The 18,719-nt window shown below is 35.7% G+C and overlaps 1 protein-coding gene across 3 annotated transcripts in view; it reads right to left on the minus strand.

Annotated features, from left to right (window-relative positions):
* The window catches only part of LOC150109868 (N-fatty-acyl-amino acid synthase/hydrolase PM20D1-like), a 230,874-nt gene that overhangs the window by 27,173 nt on the left and 184,982 nt on the right, over positions 1-18,719 (minus strand). For 2 of the 3 annotated variants that reach the window (XM_090397063.1, XM_090397055.1), the window contains one exon: positions 1,307-1,472. In XM_090397063.1, coding sequence (XP_090253189.1) covers positions 1,307-1,472 — 166 coding nt within the window. Of the gene's footprint in view, positions 1-1,306; positions 1,473-18,719 lie in introns of those variants that run through there. The other variant, XM_090397070.1, reaches the window with a different exon arrangement.

The following is an 18,719-nucleotide window of genomic DNA, read 5'->3' on the forward strand; positions in this document are numbered from 1 at the left end:
GTGAGGCTCTTCAAATGTTATGATAATATATAGATTAACAGTAGTTAATCTATATATTATCATAACAGTGTATCCTTGGAGCACACTACTGGTCACTTTAAATCAAATCTGGAAGATTTACCCCCCCCACACACACACACCACTTTCTGATACCCATCCCCATCAGCCACCCACTTATCTTCCAATACATATTCATCAGTTTACGTAACAGCCTTTCAAGTGGTATCCTATCAAATGTCTTAGCAAAGTCCAACAGTATCATAGTATACCCCTTCCCTTTAAACAACTCATCCATAACATTCTTCTTCTTCTTCGGCACTACAGCCCCATGTAGGGCCTTGGCCTTCCATTTTTGGGTTTCATAACTCACTACGAGGTGGGATCATTACCTCCACGCTCAATCATGTGTAATTGTCTGCAAAGCGTTGTGTTCTTAAGACTGGTTTGCCTGCTTTGTGGGAGGAAAAACCCCAGATAAACTGGGGAGAGAGCCCTGCAGTCCACGCCTAAGACCGGCTAACTTGGCTATGTCTGAGAAAGATCCTTATCTCCTCACATCGGCGACAAGAATCGAATGCAGAACACTCCTTTCCCAGGTATATGGTTGCAGAGCACATAACCACTCGGCTAACCGAGCGGACTCATCCATAACATTATTATAAAATATAAAATTTTAAGTTTGTTATGAGCAAACTGTGGGACACAACCATTGATTAAAGTATAGCTATATGTAAATTATTACCAACTTTTCTAAAATCTTCACAGTCACTCCAGAGATACTGATAGGTTGATAGCTAGACATATCAGTATTTGCACCACCCTCATGCAATGAATTTATCATACATTCTTCCATTCCTGTGAGATCTTTTCTGAGCTAAGACTGAAATTATACAAACATGTCAAGGGCTTAACCAGTTTTATAGAAAATTTATAGTCTCCCTTGATGAGTCCTTGACTCCCTGGAGGTCTCAGATAATAATAATAATATTATTATTATTATTTGTAGCATCCCCCTTTCGATATTCTGGAATATCTAAAAATACTATACCCTTTACTCAATTCCAATTACTACATCCATCTCCAAGAGCTATGTTTCACTAATGCTAACAGTTTTAGGCCCCAATGTAATTCACCAAAGCAACAAACTCAACCACTTTGTTTGTAATGGTCATGGTATTTAAGCAGACCTTCCACAATTACTGTTCAGATTGAATGAAGTAGTAAAAATAAAAAAGAAATTTAGAGAGAGCAGGAAATATAAAGCTTAATAAATAAAAATATTTGCAACATTCTTGTTTTAACTTACAAGGAACCACTACTGATGTAGAAAAGATCTGTTTCACACTGTTACTGAGAGTTGAGTAACCAAAATTATCTTCCGAGTATGGAGAAATTGGATGCGGTGCAGTTGCATGTCTGATTTCCAAATGTACACTATCATCATTGATTAATTGTTTATCATAGTCAACAACCTGTAAAAAAATAATCACTATTATTATATTAAGTTATTAATATATTCTTGAAAAATCTAAAATAGCCTCGAAAATATAAATTTTATTAAGATATTCATTTTTTTATATTTTTAACATATGCTTTTATATCTTTAACAGAAGTTGAAATGTATTGCAGACAGTCAGCATACATACAGATTTCTACAGCATTTTTGTTTATGTAAATTAGTGTAAACTTAAATATTCTGTTAAATTATCAGATTCTATTGTTAATATATTTATACTGCATAGAAAAGCACAACTGATTGTTTCATTATATCATGCACAGTTAATATATTGTGTTTACATGCAGTGTTATTTTTTAACAAAGTGAAAATTGGTATTATAGTTTAATGTATGTTTATGTTTAAAATAGTAATTTAAAAAGACTTACTTGACTGAAACTGTGACATGTGGTGGTTTTCTTTCACTTTGTGAAAGTGGAACTAGAAATGTTATTGCTGGAATATGCACGAGTGAAAAAGAACACGATAACATGTAAACAGCTGAAAAGAGAGCAGTGAGAGAGTAAGAGAGTGATACAGATATGTTGATGTATAGAACGATTTTTGGAGCTAGTTAAAGGATAGTTCCAGTAATACTAATCTTTGAATAAAGAAAGTCTAAAAGATTTTGGATGTTATGTTACAAAGGTAACTGAAATAAGAGTTATTATTATTATTATTATTCAGCCTCGATGGAGTCAAAAGACTCATTGTAGGAGGTCATTCCTAGTGGAAAAAATTGATAGGAACTTTGTAACTTGATAAATGAAGTTTCTCATATAGAATGAATAATGTTTATCAGTTATTACAGGTCCCACTTGAACCAAAATAAATTTTAATGGCTGTTTCAAAGAATAGATATAGCAAGTTAATTTTGAAGAATTGAATCATTTTTCCTTGGAAATCATTCATAAAGGAAGAGGGAAAAGGTTATGAATGTTGAAGTAGAAAGTAGAAACATTTTTGTGCAATTTTTCTAGAAGCCATTAAAGGAGGCATGCTAGAATGATCAAAATTGAGGATTTTATTATCCCGGTGTGAACTTTCATATCGCTTACTAATAATAGGAAATCAGAGTTATTTTCAAGATTTTTCAAAAGAAAAGTAATTTGCAATGAAAGAATGGCTTCTGCATGAGGAAATAAAGAAACTGTTTCTTTTAAGAGAAGTCCGGATACATTTAAGAAATGTTACTTTTAGCTGGCATATTTTGGGCACAGATAATATGTGGTTTATTCATTTTTTTAGATTTTACGATAAATTACTGTGATTAAAGTTTAAAATACAGCAAAACCCTCAATTTAATGGACTAATAGGAGCTAAGGGGTGTCCGTTAAATCACAAATTTTTTTAAATAAAAATATCTGCACATTATACTGCAATTTTATCAAATATTAGCACTGTAATAACAAAGAAATTGTTTTACACACACTTTTAGATAAGTTAATGTGAAGTTAATATTCGATGTTGAGCCACTTGGTTTAGGTAATCCTGCTTTGAAAAAACTATCAAGTTTTTTTTTTAAACTTTTGAATTCTGCTGTTTTTTTTTTTATAATTAACTCCCTAAAATTATGAAAGTGTGTAATAAAACTGCTGCAGAAAGTCACGCCACGCAACAAAAGAACCAATTACAGTGTGATCACGTCCTAATCATTTGCCAAACATGTTTTATGAGCAGTGACTCATTTATGTCGGCTAAATTACTACAGTGTTTTTCCAACATATGATGGCCTATTCACCAAAATTTGTTAAAAATAACAGGAAATTAATAACAAAAAATGACCTGTTAATTTAATTATAAGCAAATCTTGGTTAAAAGCATTTCAAAATTAACAGGGTGCTAATTTTCACATGTAACATATGCAGCACCAGCGGCTAGTATTTTTCTTGTGTGTGCGATTAATGTTCTGCGCCTTTCCAAAAAAGTTTTTTTTTGAATAAAGTGTGAATAAAACAAACAGGAAATGAAAAACAAATGAAAACCGCTTTACACTATAATGTTACCTACGGATTAGTCTTGCTTATACAATTTTTTTTTACACAGAACTCAATAATTAATCATAAGTTGAACTATTTTAGGTATATTTTCATAAATTTTAATCAAAAATTACAGTGACATAATCGGGTCAAGGATACAATTTCAGAATTTATTTGTTCGTTTGTGGAAAGATCTGTTCTTCGTTTAAACTCTTATCTCATATTTTTTGAGATCTTTTAGGTGCCTTTTCTTCTGTGGCGCCTGTGTACATTACACATGCCACCAGCCAGGCCTAAACATTTGGACCAGAAATTTTGTCCATTAAATCGAGGGTTTACTGTATTGTAAAATTTCTTTTAATGTATTTGAATGTTATTAAACTATTTTTCATTTTTGTAAATAGAGGTGTGGAGATTCAATTTGCTTAATTATTGTTGAAGTTAAGATTGATTTTTAAGAATAGGAGAAAATTATCATAGCAAAATACATATACCTAGGATCTCACTTCTGTGCTTAGATTTCTGATCAAATTTGCAGTCTATTTTTATAATTGCCAGGCAGTGACAAGAATTTAAAGTATAAAATAAAACAAAAAGTTGAACTTTCTAATAATAGTTAAAAATTTCTCCAATATATACACAGGCTAGGTGGCATCAGGTGATTGACCTATGTTTGGAAAGTTCTGAAAACTAAGTCGCTTATTTAAGTAATATTACATCCCATATTGTTTCATAGCTGAATAAGAAACTCTAAGAGTTTCATGCCGAATATAGTAAATATATAAAGTTTGGCTAGTCCAAGCGTAAGCAAATACCTGGATAGTGTTACAACTGACCCTTTATGGGAACAAATATGTGATGTAATATCCCTTAACTTAAATAAGTTTATGTCACCGAATTGAAGCCTTTGGCTCTTCATATAATTAATAATTTATTAGGACACCTTCTTGGCAATTCTCATACTAGGGTATATGTAAGTTCTGTTTGCTGCAAACTTGGTATTTCTAGGTCTACCTACTTACTGATGAGAACTCAATAAAGGTTGAAACCGGTCTGAGTAGTGACCTTCTCTCACTCATAATGTAGAACAGTAATACAGCTCCTAAGAGCTGTGTTTCACATTACAGGGAAATATCAAGACTAGTGATCGGAGCTTGCTCCACCCCTACCACGAGTTGCCTCAGTGTTGCACTCCCTAAAGGGTCAGTTGTAACACTATCCAGGTATTTATTTATGCTTGGACTCGCCGAACATTATTTATTTACTATATTCAGCATAAAACTCTTTGAGTTTCTTATTCGGCTATGAAACAATATGGGATGTAATATCCCTTAACTTAAATAAGTTTATGTCGCCGAATTGAAGCCTTTGGCTCTTCATATAATTAATAAGCTGCTTACTTTGGAAAAAATAGCAATATTAATTAAAAATTGTAGTAGAACTAGATTATACTGTGGTATTAAATAAAATAAGTTAAAATTAGTCATCATCATCAAATTCCTGCCATGTACCCTCAAGGGGTGTACAGGATATGATAGTACTACATGAAAAATTTACATCATTACTAACTTCCTATCTACAATTTTTCTCCAAATCAGTCTGTTACTTGTCAAGACTCCAACATTATCAGATCTTATATTTCTATCGTCTAAGGCACTTTGTACCGTATATCAATCCACCTATATCTTAGTCTTCCTCTGGATCTTTTTCCTGATAACATGGCAGAGTACACTTATTTCGCTAATCTTTCCTCGCCCATTCTGTTTAAGTGACCATACCACCTGAGATTAGCTCTATTAACGTATTCCTGGATGCTGACAATATCAAGTTCTTTCCTAATATCCTCGTTTTTAATATGATATTGCCATTGATGCCATCTGTTCATGCCTCTAATTTTTCTCAGGACTCTCATATCTGCGGTCTCTAGTCTTTGGTCAAGTATGTTATTTCTGACCCTGCTCTCAGATCCATAAGTCAAACTTGGCTTGAATACTGTCTTGTATACAGCTAATTTAGTTTTACGACTAATTTTTTTCTTATTCCATATGAATTTATTCATTTGACTTCCTACCATACCAGCTTTGTTGATTCTGTTGTATATTTCCATATTTAATTGACCATCTTCACTAAAAATCGTGCCTAAGTAGCAGAAATGTTTTATTTGTTCCACAGGTTCTCCGTTCACAACGCAGTTGACATTTTCAACTATTCTGCCTATTTTCATTGTCTTTGTCTTTTTATTGCTGAACTTCATATGATATCTATTACAACAGTTATTCAATTTAGTCAAGGAATCTTGCAGACTTTTAGCGGATTTATTTAGAAGTATAACATCATCTGCATAAAGCAAAGGGCTGACATCATCTCCAATTTTGATATCATGTTTAATACCACTATCCTTCATAACGTGATCCATATAGATAATGAATAACAGAGGGGATAATGTACATCCTTGTCTCACACCAGATTTAACATTAAAGAATCTTCCTGTACTTCCATCAATTCTAACTGCTGACTTACAACTCAAATAAACACTACGTATTGCTTGATATAATGCCCCATTGACACCATATAACTGCAGCGTATTGAATAGCTTCTCTCTTGGCACCTTGTCATATGCCTTTTCCGAATCGACAAAACTTAAATACAGATCTCTGTTATATTCCCATGCTTTCTCGACTATTTGTCGTAAAGTGAAGATCTGATCCTGACAGCCTCTATTTGGCCTGAATCCAGCTTGTTCTTCACCAAGCTTTTCTTCCACAATTCTTCTCAACCGTTTCTCAAGTATACTGGCATAAATCTTACCAGGAATACTCAGTAGAGAAATATCTCTGTAATTACTATGAGAGCTCTACTCCAATCATCAGGAATTTGCCTCTCTGTCCAGGCTTTTTGAACTATGCAGTGCAGCCACTGCAAGACTTTTATACCATCATACTTCAGCATTTCTGGTCGAATATCATCTACTCCTGCTGCCTTTCCACATTTCAAGCCTTTGATGGCTTTTTCTACTTCAAGTATGGATATGTATTCCTGACTGTATACCTGTTGAGTATTTTTTACCACTGTGCAATCACTGCTTGTTTCATTTAGCAATTTTTCGAAGTAATTACTCCATACTTCAAGAATATCTTTTTCTCCGGTTTTCATGTCACCTTTATCATCTCTAATTCCTTTCACAGAACTCTTTCCTCCATTTCTGAGCTTCTTCAACAACCTCCAGAATATCTTGCCACTTACTTGATATTTATTTTCTATGTTCTTGCCAAAGTCCTCCCATGACTTTGGCAAGAACATAGCCAGTTTTACACAATGTTTAGCTTTCTTACATTTGTCTCTGTATTCGCTGATTTATTTGCCAATATCTTTTGATATGCTTTCTTCTTTTCCTTCACCGCCTCTTTAACTTCCTGTATCCACCATGGAGTTCTGATTTTTCTCTCCTTGCAGACAACCTCACCACATGCCTCTCTGGCTGAATCAATCAGGGTTTTCTTCAAGGCTTGCCAGTGAATCTCCAAGGTTTGGTTCCAGTTCTCAAACTCCTTCATTTTTTCTTAAGTAACCTTTGTGTATTTTAGTCTACAGTTCACATCTGAGAGCTGCTCAACTTTTATTCGCTTTAAAACTTTGTTACATGTCATTCTTTTCAATATGAAATTCAATTTTATCCAGCTCAAGACTAAATAGTGATCACTTCCAATTTCAAGTCCTCTGTATACTCTGGTGTCCTGCACCATGGAGAAAACATCACTATCAACAATCACATAGTCAATGAGACTTTTCTTATTCCTTGTCTCTTCTCTTCATGTGAATTTATGCACATTTTTATGTTGGAACATAGTGTTAGTAATAACCAGTCCATGTCCTGAGCAGAAATCCAACAGATATTTGCCATTATTATCAGCTTTGCTCTTTTCTCCAAATTTTCCCAAAATATTTTTGTATGTCTCACAATCATTTCCTACTCTGCTATTGAGATCCCCAACAAGGACCAACTTTTCCTTTTTCATTATGTCAGTTGCTTTTTCTAAAGCCTCAAAAAATTCCTCCACTTCTACCTTAGTAGACCTTCTGTGGGACCATAGGCACAAATAAGTCTCATTGTCCATTTCCCCATTCTGATATTTTCCCACATCACTCTACTTGAGACTGCCTGCCATTCAAGAAGATTAGCCTTGTATTTTGTGTTGAATACTATGGCTACTCCTTCTTTTCCTTGATTGTCATTTCCTGAATATAACATTTTATATTTATTGCTCAAAAAATCTTACCAGTTTTTGTATTTTTTGTTTCAGTCACCCCTATTATATCGATCTGGTACTTATCTAACTCCTCAGCTAGCTCTATTTCTTTGCCATTCAGGCTTCTTATGTTGATAGTACCAATCTTTAACTCTGGTGATGTTGAGTTGGGGTGTGTTTTCAGATTTGTTCCAGTAGATGACTTTCCACTGTTCACCCTGGTTTCCTGGCGAAAACAATGGGGGAGGGCTTTGTTTAACCAGGCGACACCCCAGTCAGCATGAAATTTTGTCATGTTGTACATCATTTTGTATTTTGGTTTAAGCCAATAAGAATACAATTTGGTTGGCTAAATCCCAAATTGCCAGTTCATCCTCGTTCGTTCTGTATCCAGGTAGATACCCAACAGGGTGCACCATGAGAAGGCGAGGATTGGACATTAGGTCATAAGCCCTGGTCGGTTCTCCACATTCCTTTAAAGGCTATGTGGAGGTCTCCTCTCAGTTATACAGCTTTGACCCTTAAGCACCCCAAGTTAAAAATTTTTATTTAAATATAGTTAATATAATCTTTCTGCATGGTAAGTTACAGTATTTTCATCAAGTTTTTGGTTTTTTGTTTCAGTTTTGGTTTCAGTCTTAGTTCATTATTTTGGTAAGGGCTGAGTGTTTTAATTATCTATGTTTATTAATAGTGTTGTGCATTTTTAATGGTGTAACTAAGTTAACATTCATAGTGGCTTATTCGTTTTATGTAGCTATAAATATCTCCCGGAAAGTTTTCAAAAAATCTGCATCTTTCTCAGCATACATCCATTACTCAAAGACAAATTGCCAATGATTGTGGTGTTGTTTTGAGTATTGTCGGCTAAATCCAGCTATGCAATTTAAAGAGGTTTAGGAAGGCAGATACCTTTTCTCCTGACAGAAAGGAAAAATATCGCAAAAAAGGAAAACTATACTTACTAGTTAGGAAAAGCAAAATCAGTCTGCTGTATACTTAAATAGAGGCCTGGCAGCTAGTAAGATTAATGTCTCTGACATCTCAATCAGTCTAATATTGAAGATTGTTGGAAGCAGGGAGGACTGCCCACAAACCAAAAAAGACACAACAGTTGATGAAGGCTATACAGAAAAAGAGGCTCCAGTGGGCAAAAGTGTACAAAGATTGAACTGTTGAGAAGTGGAAGAAGGCAATATTCTCAGATGAGGGCTATTTCTTTGTACAAGGAGAGCGAGTACCCTTTGTTCACAATTCAGCGGCTGAGAAGATACATTTCACACTATACAATTCACAATCGACATTGAAAAGCAGAACACACTTCAGTTTCTAGATACACTTGTCACACATCTTCCTTCTGGGCAGTCTTTCCTTCACTGTTTACTGGAAACCGACACATACTGGCCAATACATATACAAACACTCCTACTACCACCACCCAACACAAAAACTAGGGATCATTAATACACTTAAAAACAGGGCTTTGAAGATTTGCTCCAAAGAACAAGCAATTAAAGATGAATTAAAAGTTATCAGCAATACCTTCTTAAAAATGGTTACAGCCAAAATACTATCAACAAAATTCTGTATAAGACCTCACTTAAAAACAAAAATAAGGGTGATTATTACGGGCGATTTTAATTATGGCAATATAGACTGGAATAATGAGATAGCAACTGGAAGTAAAGAAAATGAGTTTCTTGAGATTTTGAGAGATAACTACCTCAGACAGTATGTAACCGAGGGCACCTAAGGATTGAGGGTCTCGGATTTGGTCATCTCATCAGAGGATGTAATTATAAATGAGGTGTCAAATCATCCACCAATTGGTGAGCTGACCATGAGGTGATTACCTGGGTGTTTGCCAGCAGTGTGAGGACCTCTGTGAGAAAAGGGTTTATGTGGAACTACAAGGGGGGGGGGGAAGGTGATTATGAAGAGCTCAGGAGACAGCTTGCAGGTGTAACATAGAATGAGGAGTTAGCTGGAAAAGAGATCAATGCAGCTTGAGGGATTTTCAGAAACTATCTAGTAGATGCAATGTCTAAATGTATTCCAAGGGTGAGAAGGTTAAATAAGGTAGGTGTGAGATGGATGAATAAAGAGATTAAGCATGCAATACAGAGAAAGAGGGCATTGTGGAGGCAGCATAAGAGAAGCGGAAATAACCAATTCCATGAGGTGTACAAAGACGAGGCAAGGAGGGTGACTGGGTTGGTGAGAGTAGCTAAAGAGAGGTATGAACAGCAGTTAGCTAATGAAGCCAAAAAGAATCCTAAGGAATTCTTTCAATATGTAGCCAGCAAAAGAAAGAATTATTATGGAAGAATGACATTGATAGGAGAAAATGGTATAAAGACACTGTTGCAGAATGTGTGGTGGAGATACTTAATGAGCAGTTCATAAAGGTCTTTCAATCTTGTGAATGTGACTACATGGAGAGATTGAGAGCAGTAGATGATGAGGAGGAGAGACTGACTGTAAGTGAGCAAGAGGTGTATGGGGAGTTGAGAAAACTAGATGTTAATAAGGCTGTGGAGCTTGATAATATATCACCACGTATTCTGAAGGAATGTGATAGAGAGTTGACACCTGCCTTGACATATTTTTTTAATACAAGTCTTGTACTCAGTCGAGTTCCTAAGGAGTGGAAGGAGGGCAAGATTGTGCCACTTCATAAAGGAAGTGATCGAACTCAAGCATCAAATTATAGGCTTATCTGTGTGTCAGGTGTTGTGGCTACGTTGTTGGAGAAGCTTGTGAGATCTAGGATCCAGAGTTGGGTTGACAACAATGGTATTATCTTTGATGGATAGCATGGATTTGCTCAAGGGAGGTCATGTTTTATTAATCTACTTACTTATTACAATAAAGTGACTGCTTCCTTGGACAGAGGAGAAGGATACACAGTAATATACTTAGATTTCGCAAAGGCTTTTGATAGAGTACCTCATGATAAATTGATAGTCAAACTAGAGCAGATGGGGTTGGATATTAGATTAGTGCATTGGATTGGAGACTGGCTATCTGATAGGTATCAACAAGTTGTGTATGGGGGAGCGATATCCAGGAAAAGGAAAGTTATTAGTGAAGTGCCTCAGGGGTCTGTTTTAGGGCCATTACTATTTAACTTGTATATTAATGATATTGGTGAAGATTTGGATGGAGATATTCAGTTGTTTGCAGATGATGCAAAGTTGGGAAGAACCATGAAGAGTAATGAAGATGTTGTGGCCTTCCAAGAAGACTTGAATAAATTGAGTGATTTTGCACGGAAATAAGGATGTGAGTAAGGTTTTAAAATTTGGAAAACAAAGATGGGATGCAGAATTTATGCTTGGTGATGATATATTGTTGGAGGTGGAAGAAATAAGAGATCTGGGGGTAATAGTGGATAAGGATCTGAAATTTAGGGGACACGTAGTCAAAATTGTGAAGACAACACAAAGGCTTCTGAGAATGATGCGGAGGACACTGACGTGTAGAAGTAGGGAGATTCTTGTTCCTTTGTATAAGACTTTGATTAGGCCACACATGGACTATTGTGACCAGATTTGGTCACCTGGTTTTCAGAAGGATGAAGAGATGTTGGAAAGGGTCCAAAGGCGACTGACTAAGGTAGTATCTTGCCTCTGGAATGTTGAGTATGAGAAAAGATTGAGAAGATGCAATTTGCAGAATCTGGTGGACAGGAGGAAGAGGGGAGATATGATAGAGACCTACAAGTTGGTAAGGGGTTGTTATAGGATCAATGCTGGAGAAGTTCTACAGAAAATAGTGGGAGATCGGGGGAGAACCTGAGGTCATTCCTGGAAACTGTATAAAGAAGATGTGAGTAGGGGGAGTGAGAGGCAGGTTTTTCTCGTGAAGAGTTGTAAATGATTGGAATGCCTTGCCTGAGAGTGTGGTGTCTGTGGGGAGTGTGAATGTGTTCAAGGCACGGTACGATGAGGTGTGTTTGTGATAAAAGGACCTCCCAGATGAGTCTTTGACTCCATGAGGTCTTGGGGTAATAATAATAATAATAAACAAGACTATAATAAAACTATGACCATTCCATACATTAAAGGGATATCAGACAAAATAAACAGAATACTACAAAAATACAACCTTAAAGTCACCTTTAAATCTCATGCAAAATTAAAGAACTCACTCAACACTCAAGGATCCACTCCCTCCACTGGCCCACCCTGGGGTATACCATATTCCTTGCACCTGTAATCTTCCCTATATAGGGGAAACAGGATGCACAATTCCTATCAGAAAAAAGGAACATAAATGACACATTAAATATAATAACTATGTGCTAGCTGGTCTTTCTGATCATGCCCTGAACACTTTACACAGAATTGAGGAAAAGTACCTGTTGTTTGCATCACACCAAACATGGTATGAACATAAATTTAAGGAGGCCTTGAGATTCTTATCAACCAACCTAATCTTAACAATAATGATGGTCTAAAAATCCCAAACATATGGAAGGCACATATTCTACCCACTTAACCTTTCTCCTTAAGAGTTGATTTTAAATAGAACCATAGGTAATCTAGGATCCTAAATCTAATATAACAATTGTCATGTTAAATTAGGACATCATTTTCTGTAACAAAACTATCTTTATGAAAGAATGGTTCTCTAATGTTGTCTTAAATAGAATATAGCTTTGATGTAGTTATTTTTTATTTGCTTTATTTTATTTCATTTATTTATTGTAATTTTATTTTATTTTCACTAGAGGTCAGGCCAGTAGAATAACTGTTGATCAAATCATTGTCTCTTCAGCATACTATGTGAAATATAATTTAGCTTATCTCTGTATATATATATATATATATATATATATATATATATATATGTGTGTGTGTGTGTGTGTGTGTGTGTGTGTGTGTGTGTGTATACTTCAGATCATCACTTAATATGAAGGTAGAAATGTCAAGAAATTAAAATAATTATTTATAACACGGTTGTAGAGTCCATAATTTGTGTAAAATGAATGCAGATCACCATGTAACACTAAAGGAAAGGCTGAGAAGACTTCTCCAGCCCACCTTCAACAAGCTCATAAAAACATGTTCTAGGTTGTTTTACACATGATGGTCCAGGATCACTTGCGTCTGTTGATGGTATGATAAAAAGTGACCAATACATAAAACCATTGGAAGAAAAGAATGGTCCACAGATCCAGAAATACATAGAACTTATCTTCCAGCAGAATTTCACTCCATGCTACACTTCAGAAAAGTGAAAAAGTTCCTCAAAAATCACAACATCCAATTGCTTCAGCAGCCAGGTAACTCTGCTGACATTAACCCAATAGAAAATTTGTGGGCACAGTGAAAAAAGGGACTTGAAAAATTAAATTGTGATACAAAGAATAAATTAATACAATCTATTATAAAAGTTTGGTCAGATGCAGAAATAAGAAAAAGGTGTTCTATGTTGGTAGAATCCATGCCAAAGCGAATTAAGAAACTTATGAGAACAGAGAAGCACATATAAATTATTAGATATAGTTGGAGTTTAATTTTTGAACTTATTTTGTGAAATTAAACTGCTTCTTTAAAATGTGAGTGTTTGGATTAATTTGTTTGCTACTGTGCATAGCATGGCCCATGGCACCAATGCGATGCAGAATAATATGTCCAAAGAATCATTGTTTAAGGAATTCAATCAGCGGGACTTGTACAGTGTAATATCTGCGAGATGTACACATTATCTAAGGTGAATGTACTTTGGTTTGAAAGTGACAGTGGTGATAGTGTGCCAAAAATGCTACAAAAACAAAGGTCAGAAGTGCAGGTCAGGTAAAGAGATTGAAGCAGTGGACGGAACAGAGAATACACATGAAAATGTGTACAACAGTGTGATGGAAGAGGGGATTGAAAGAGTGCTATAAGTGACACGATTGAGAGAGAGCAAAAGTGATTATCAAAGGAACAGTAGTATCAGGGATGTAAAGAATGTAGAGTTGGTTATAATAAAGGAGATAGCAGATTTAAGCAGAGTGATACACAGGACAAAATGTGAGCTGGAGTGCATGAAGGAATGTCTGAGAAGTGGTTCAGCCAAGAGCAGAAAGAAGTGCAAGGAAAGAGAAAGGAATGCTTGACTAAGAGAGAAAGAAAAATTAAGGTGATGTTCTTGTACAGTGTTTCTATCATAGGAGGTGTGATTGGAGAGAGAGGGTGACAAAGCGTGCTTCCCAGGTGCAAAAATTAATGATGTTAGTGAGGCTATTAGAATGCAAAAGTGTAAGGTGAGAAAGTTGATTGCTTTGGATAGAACAAATGATTTGAAAGGAGAAAAGTATGGTATGAAGGAGAAAATGGAAGAGTTACAGTATGACAGAGTTGAGCTGAGGAAGGAGGGGGGGGGCAAATGAGTCGATGTGTAGGTTTTATGGGAGGAATAATGTGGAGTTTCTGGATGTATGGAGTGAGTTTGATGGATGAAAGGACTTACACAAGAAGGATAGTTTGCATCTGAATGAATATGGTGTTCAGAGTCTGGAAAAAGTGCTGATGAATGAAGTGAAAGTGAATATGCAAATTCATGGAAACTAGAACTTTTAGGGGAGAAGAGTTGTTGAACGATTACACAGATACCAGTAAGGCAGTTGATTGTAAGAATGTGCAAAAAATGCCTAAGTTAATACCACTAGTTTGTCTAAGAGGCTATTGCACTTTATGTACACTAATGCCAGAAGCATTCAGAACAAGGATGAAGATTTTTTTTTTGCATTAGTTCATCCCAGCAAAGATTATTAACATTAGTGAGACATGGCGACAGAAGATGATATAGTTAGTGAGGTAGAATGTGAAGGGTATAGTGCTATCAGGGAGGATAAAAAAAGAATGGGGAGAGGGATTTATTGATGATAGCCAATAAGCTGCAACCAAAGTAAGTGGGAGTTCAACTATAGGCCAGCAAAAATAGCACATTTGAGGCCAGCTAGTGTGTGAGATAGTGGTCAGCAGAACAAAATATATAGTTGGTTGCTTTTATAGACCAGGAGATGTAAAGGATGATGGGAATGGTATGCATCAACAAATAAGTTCAATGAGCAGAGGGAAGGTAATTATTATGGAGAACTTCAACTATGGGAACATAGATTGGAAAGAGAAAAGGACACACAGAAGGAAGGAAATGGAATTTATGAAGTTACTAAGGAATAATTACCTGAGGCAGCACGTGATGGAATGTACTAAGGGTTTGAGAGTGCTAGATCTGGTAACTGTATAAGAGAATGTGTCTATAACCAACATGACCACATTGCTACCAATTGGTGAGAGTTATCACATGGTCTTGACCTGGGAGGTGGCTAAATGTGTGGAATTTTCAGTTAAGAGGGGGGGGGGAGTATATGTGGAATTACACAGATGGTATGATAAACTTAGAAGATTGCTTGGATTAGTGCCATGCCGTGCCATGGGAAACTGCAATGGCTGGATGTTGATATTGCATGGGAAGTGGTCAAGGAGAGTTTGAGGGAATTAATAGCAGACTGCATACCTAGAGTCAGGAGAGTAAATCAAATGGGAGTTAAATGGATGAATACCATCATTAAATTGGAACTACAAAATAAATAAATAATAATAAAAAAATTGTGGAGGGAATTCAAGGAGCAAGGTGACCAGCAGGCACATGAATAGTACATAGGCCAGAAAGGTAACCAGCATGGTAAGAAAGGGAAAAGCAGAGTATGAAAGGAAGTTAGCAGTACAACCCAAAGCTAACCCCAAAGAGTTATTTTGGTATGTTGCAAGTAAAAGGAGGAATGTTTTATGGCAGAATGATTTTAATGAATGGCGATAGTAGGGAAATAACTGAATTAGACAAAATAGTAGAATTACTAAGTAAACACTTTGTAAGAGTATATATCATGCAGATGGATACATTGCAGTAACAAGAGAGACAAAGGCTTTGCTTATATGGAAACTGAGGTAAATAAACTGGAGGAGTACAGCATATTACAAAACCTTGATATGAGTATAGCTATGGGATTAGATGGCATACCAGCTCAAGTTTTATGAGAAGGTGCTAGGGAATTAGCTGTGCCTTTGACCATTGTTTGATCTAAGTCTCAGCTCTGGGTTAGTTCCAAGGGTTGTAAAGAGGAGAAAAAGTCCCATTGCATAAAGGAGGCTCCAAGACTGAGGTAGCAAATTACCAAGGTATTAGAGAAGTTGGTCAAGACCAAATTACAAGAATGGAGAGTCAGAAAGGGAATACTATATGGGGGGACAACATGGTTTTGGGAAGGTTAGGTTGTGCCTCAGTAACTTGTTCATGTTTTATAATATAGTGACAGCTGAGTTGGATAAAGGTAATGGGTTTACAGTGATGCTATTAGACTTGACAACTGCATTTGGCAGGATACTGCATCAAATTCTAATTAATAAATTGCAGGACATGGGGATGGATATACAGTTGGTGAAGTGATAAAAGGATCTTTGATGAAGAATGGTGTACCAGAGAGCTCTGTTTTTGGGCCATTACTATTTAATTTGCACATTAATGATATAGGAAAGGATCTAAGAGGAACTATTCAGTTGTTTGCTGATAATGCAAAATAGGGTAGGCCAATAGTTTGCAAATGATGTTTCTGCAGGATGATTTGGATAGACTGACAGTTTAGACAAAGGAGAATGGATGTCAATTTAATATGGCAAAGTGTACATTTTGAGAGTAAAAGATTATCAGCTGTGTACCAAATTAATGGAACTCTACTCCAGGAACTTGATGAATCCAGGGATTTGGGGATGTTAATGGATAGGAAGTTATAGTTTAGAGGACATATTACAAAAGTGGCTAAAGCAGCTCATCAGATTACTTAGTTACTGAAGAATATCTTGATGATCAGAAACAAGCAGTTTATTATACCTCTTTATAGAGCCTGAGTAAGTCCTCATCTTGGCTACTGTGCTCAGATCTGGTCACTAGGTTTCTTGAGGGGGGGGGGATGTGGAGGAGAAGATGGAGAGGATCAGAAGTGAGTGACCAAGATGGTAGTAGATCTGTGGAGAGTTCAGCAAAATGAGTGTTGTTTGCCAGGATGGCAAGAAAAAATACTCAGAGGAAGACCAAGATCTTCATGGTTTCATACTAAAGTGCCTTAGAGAATGGATATATAAGATCTGATAATATTGGAATCTCAGCAGATAACAGATTAATTTGGAGAATAATTGTTGATAGGAAGATAGTTATGAAGTAACTTTTGCATGTAGTACTATCATAATACCCTATACATCACCTTGAAGGTACATTTCAGGAATTGAAATATGAGAACCAATTAAGTGTGAAATGTATCACTTGTCTTCTAAGAGGTTATTTTCCTATTATCTAAGAGATAGGAAATGGCTGCTTTATTTCAATCACTGATATGATTTGTGGTGGAAGATTGGTAAGCAAGTATCAGTTTTTCTTCTCTTCTGTTTATGTGGCTCCCATCCATAGAGGGTTTCTGTAAACTTAATGAGTATTTTTTTTTCTATTTTTATTCATTATACATATATCTGACCACAGATGCAAAAACCTTGCCTGCACAGTGCCAAGAAGATTCAATTCATGTTGAAGGGGAGAAAGGAATAAGGCGATGTATGAATTCATCACCAACATGCGAAATCACGTACTTGATACGTAAAATTTTCCAACTGTTGTACAAGCAAAATAGTTACCACTTTAAAAACTAGAATTTTCATAAAAGAAAAGCTAATTTTCTGATGTATAATAATAAACACTCATCATCGATTACCCTACTATTGAAATGGATTTGTCTTCTTCTGCCATGTCCCAGAATTAGCTATTTATTTCAGTGAAATGGGAGAAATTTTTTAAAAACTCATGTTTATTGATGTTTATCATGTTTAATATGTGTTATAAATATAAACATTTCTAAATTATTTCATAATTTTATTTTCATCTCCTTTCAGAACCGTAACCATAATAATGAATGCACAAGAATGCAATGTAATGAAATCAGAGAAAGATTTACAAGGAAATTTCACAGAAAACCAGTCCTACAAACAAAGCGATTCGTGAACTTGTGAACAAATTTAAAAAAAACTGGATCCGTACATGACAATGTGGGAAGAGGATGCTCAAGGACAGCACATAACAGTATCAAAGGAGTATGACAATTGTTAAAGGATGAACCAACAATGCCAGCTATGGAAACCAGTCGAAGACTTAACACATCTAAGACAACAGTCCATAGAATCTTGTGTTAGACACTGATGAAAAAGGCTTATCACATTCAGGTACTGCATGCCCTAAATAAAGAGGATTATACAAATCGAGCAGTGAGGTGTGCAGAATTTCTGGATCAAATCAAACAATGGAGGTTTATTAGATAACATCTTATTCAGTGATAAGGCGACTCCACACATGTGGAAAACCCCCATTTTCGATCTGATCCAGTGGAGAGAAATTCTGCACATCTTGCTGCTCGAGCATCCTATTCCTACCTTGTTGTGCATGGATCCAGTTCTTTTAAATTTGTTCACAAGTTCATGAATCACTTTGTCTGTAGGATCGATTCTGTGAAATTTTCTTGTAAATCTTTCTCTGATTTACAAGATCAGATCATTATTAGGGAGGGTTCTGAAAGGAGATGAAAATAAAATTATGAAATAATTTAGAAATTTTTACATTTATAACACATATTAAACATGATAAACATCAATAAACACGAGTTTTTAAAAATTTCATCCCATTTCACTGAAATAGATAGTTAACTGGTATCACCTCTAGGTCTGGCTCCCACTGAAGAGACCTCAATAAAGGTCGAAACCGGTCTGGATAGTGACCCTTCCCATAATGGGAAATATACAGGGTGTATGGGACACGCTGTATATTTCAAATATTAGATTTTCACAGGAAAATAACTAATATGACTATATGGTCAAATGTTAAAATAGAAAATAACTATTAAATAATAAAATAAATAAATTATTTTCAAAGGCATTACTAGAAGACTTGCACCTGATAGAGAGAGTG

This window comes from Typopeltis vanoorti, chromosome 1, assembly GCF_054136105.1.
Source record: "Typopeltis vanoorti isolate ZY-2024b chromosome 1, IOZ_Tvanoo_1.0, whole genome shotgun sequence".
Classification (NCBI taxonomy): Eukaryota; Metazoa; Arthropoda; class Arachnida; order Uropygi; family Thelyphonidae; genus Typopeltis; species Typopeltis vanoorti.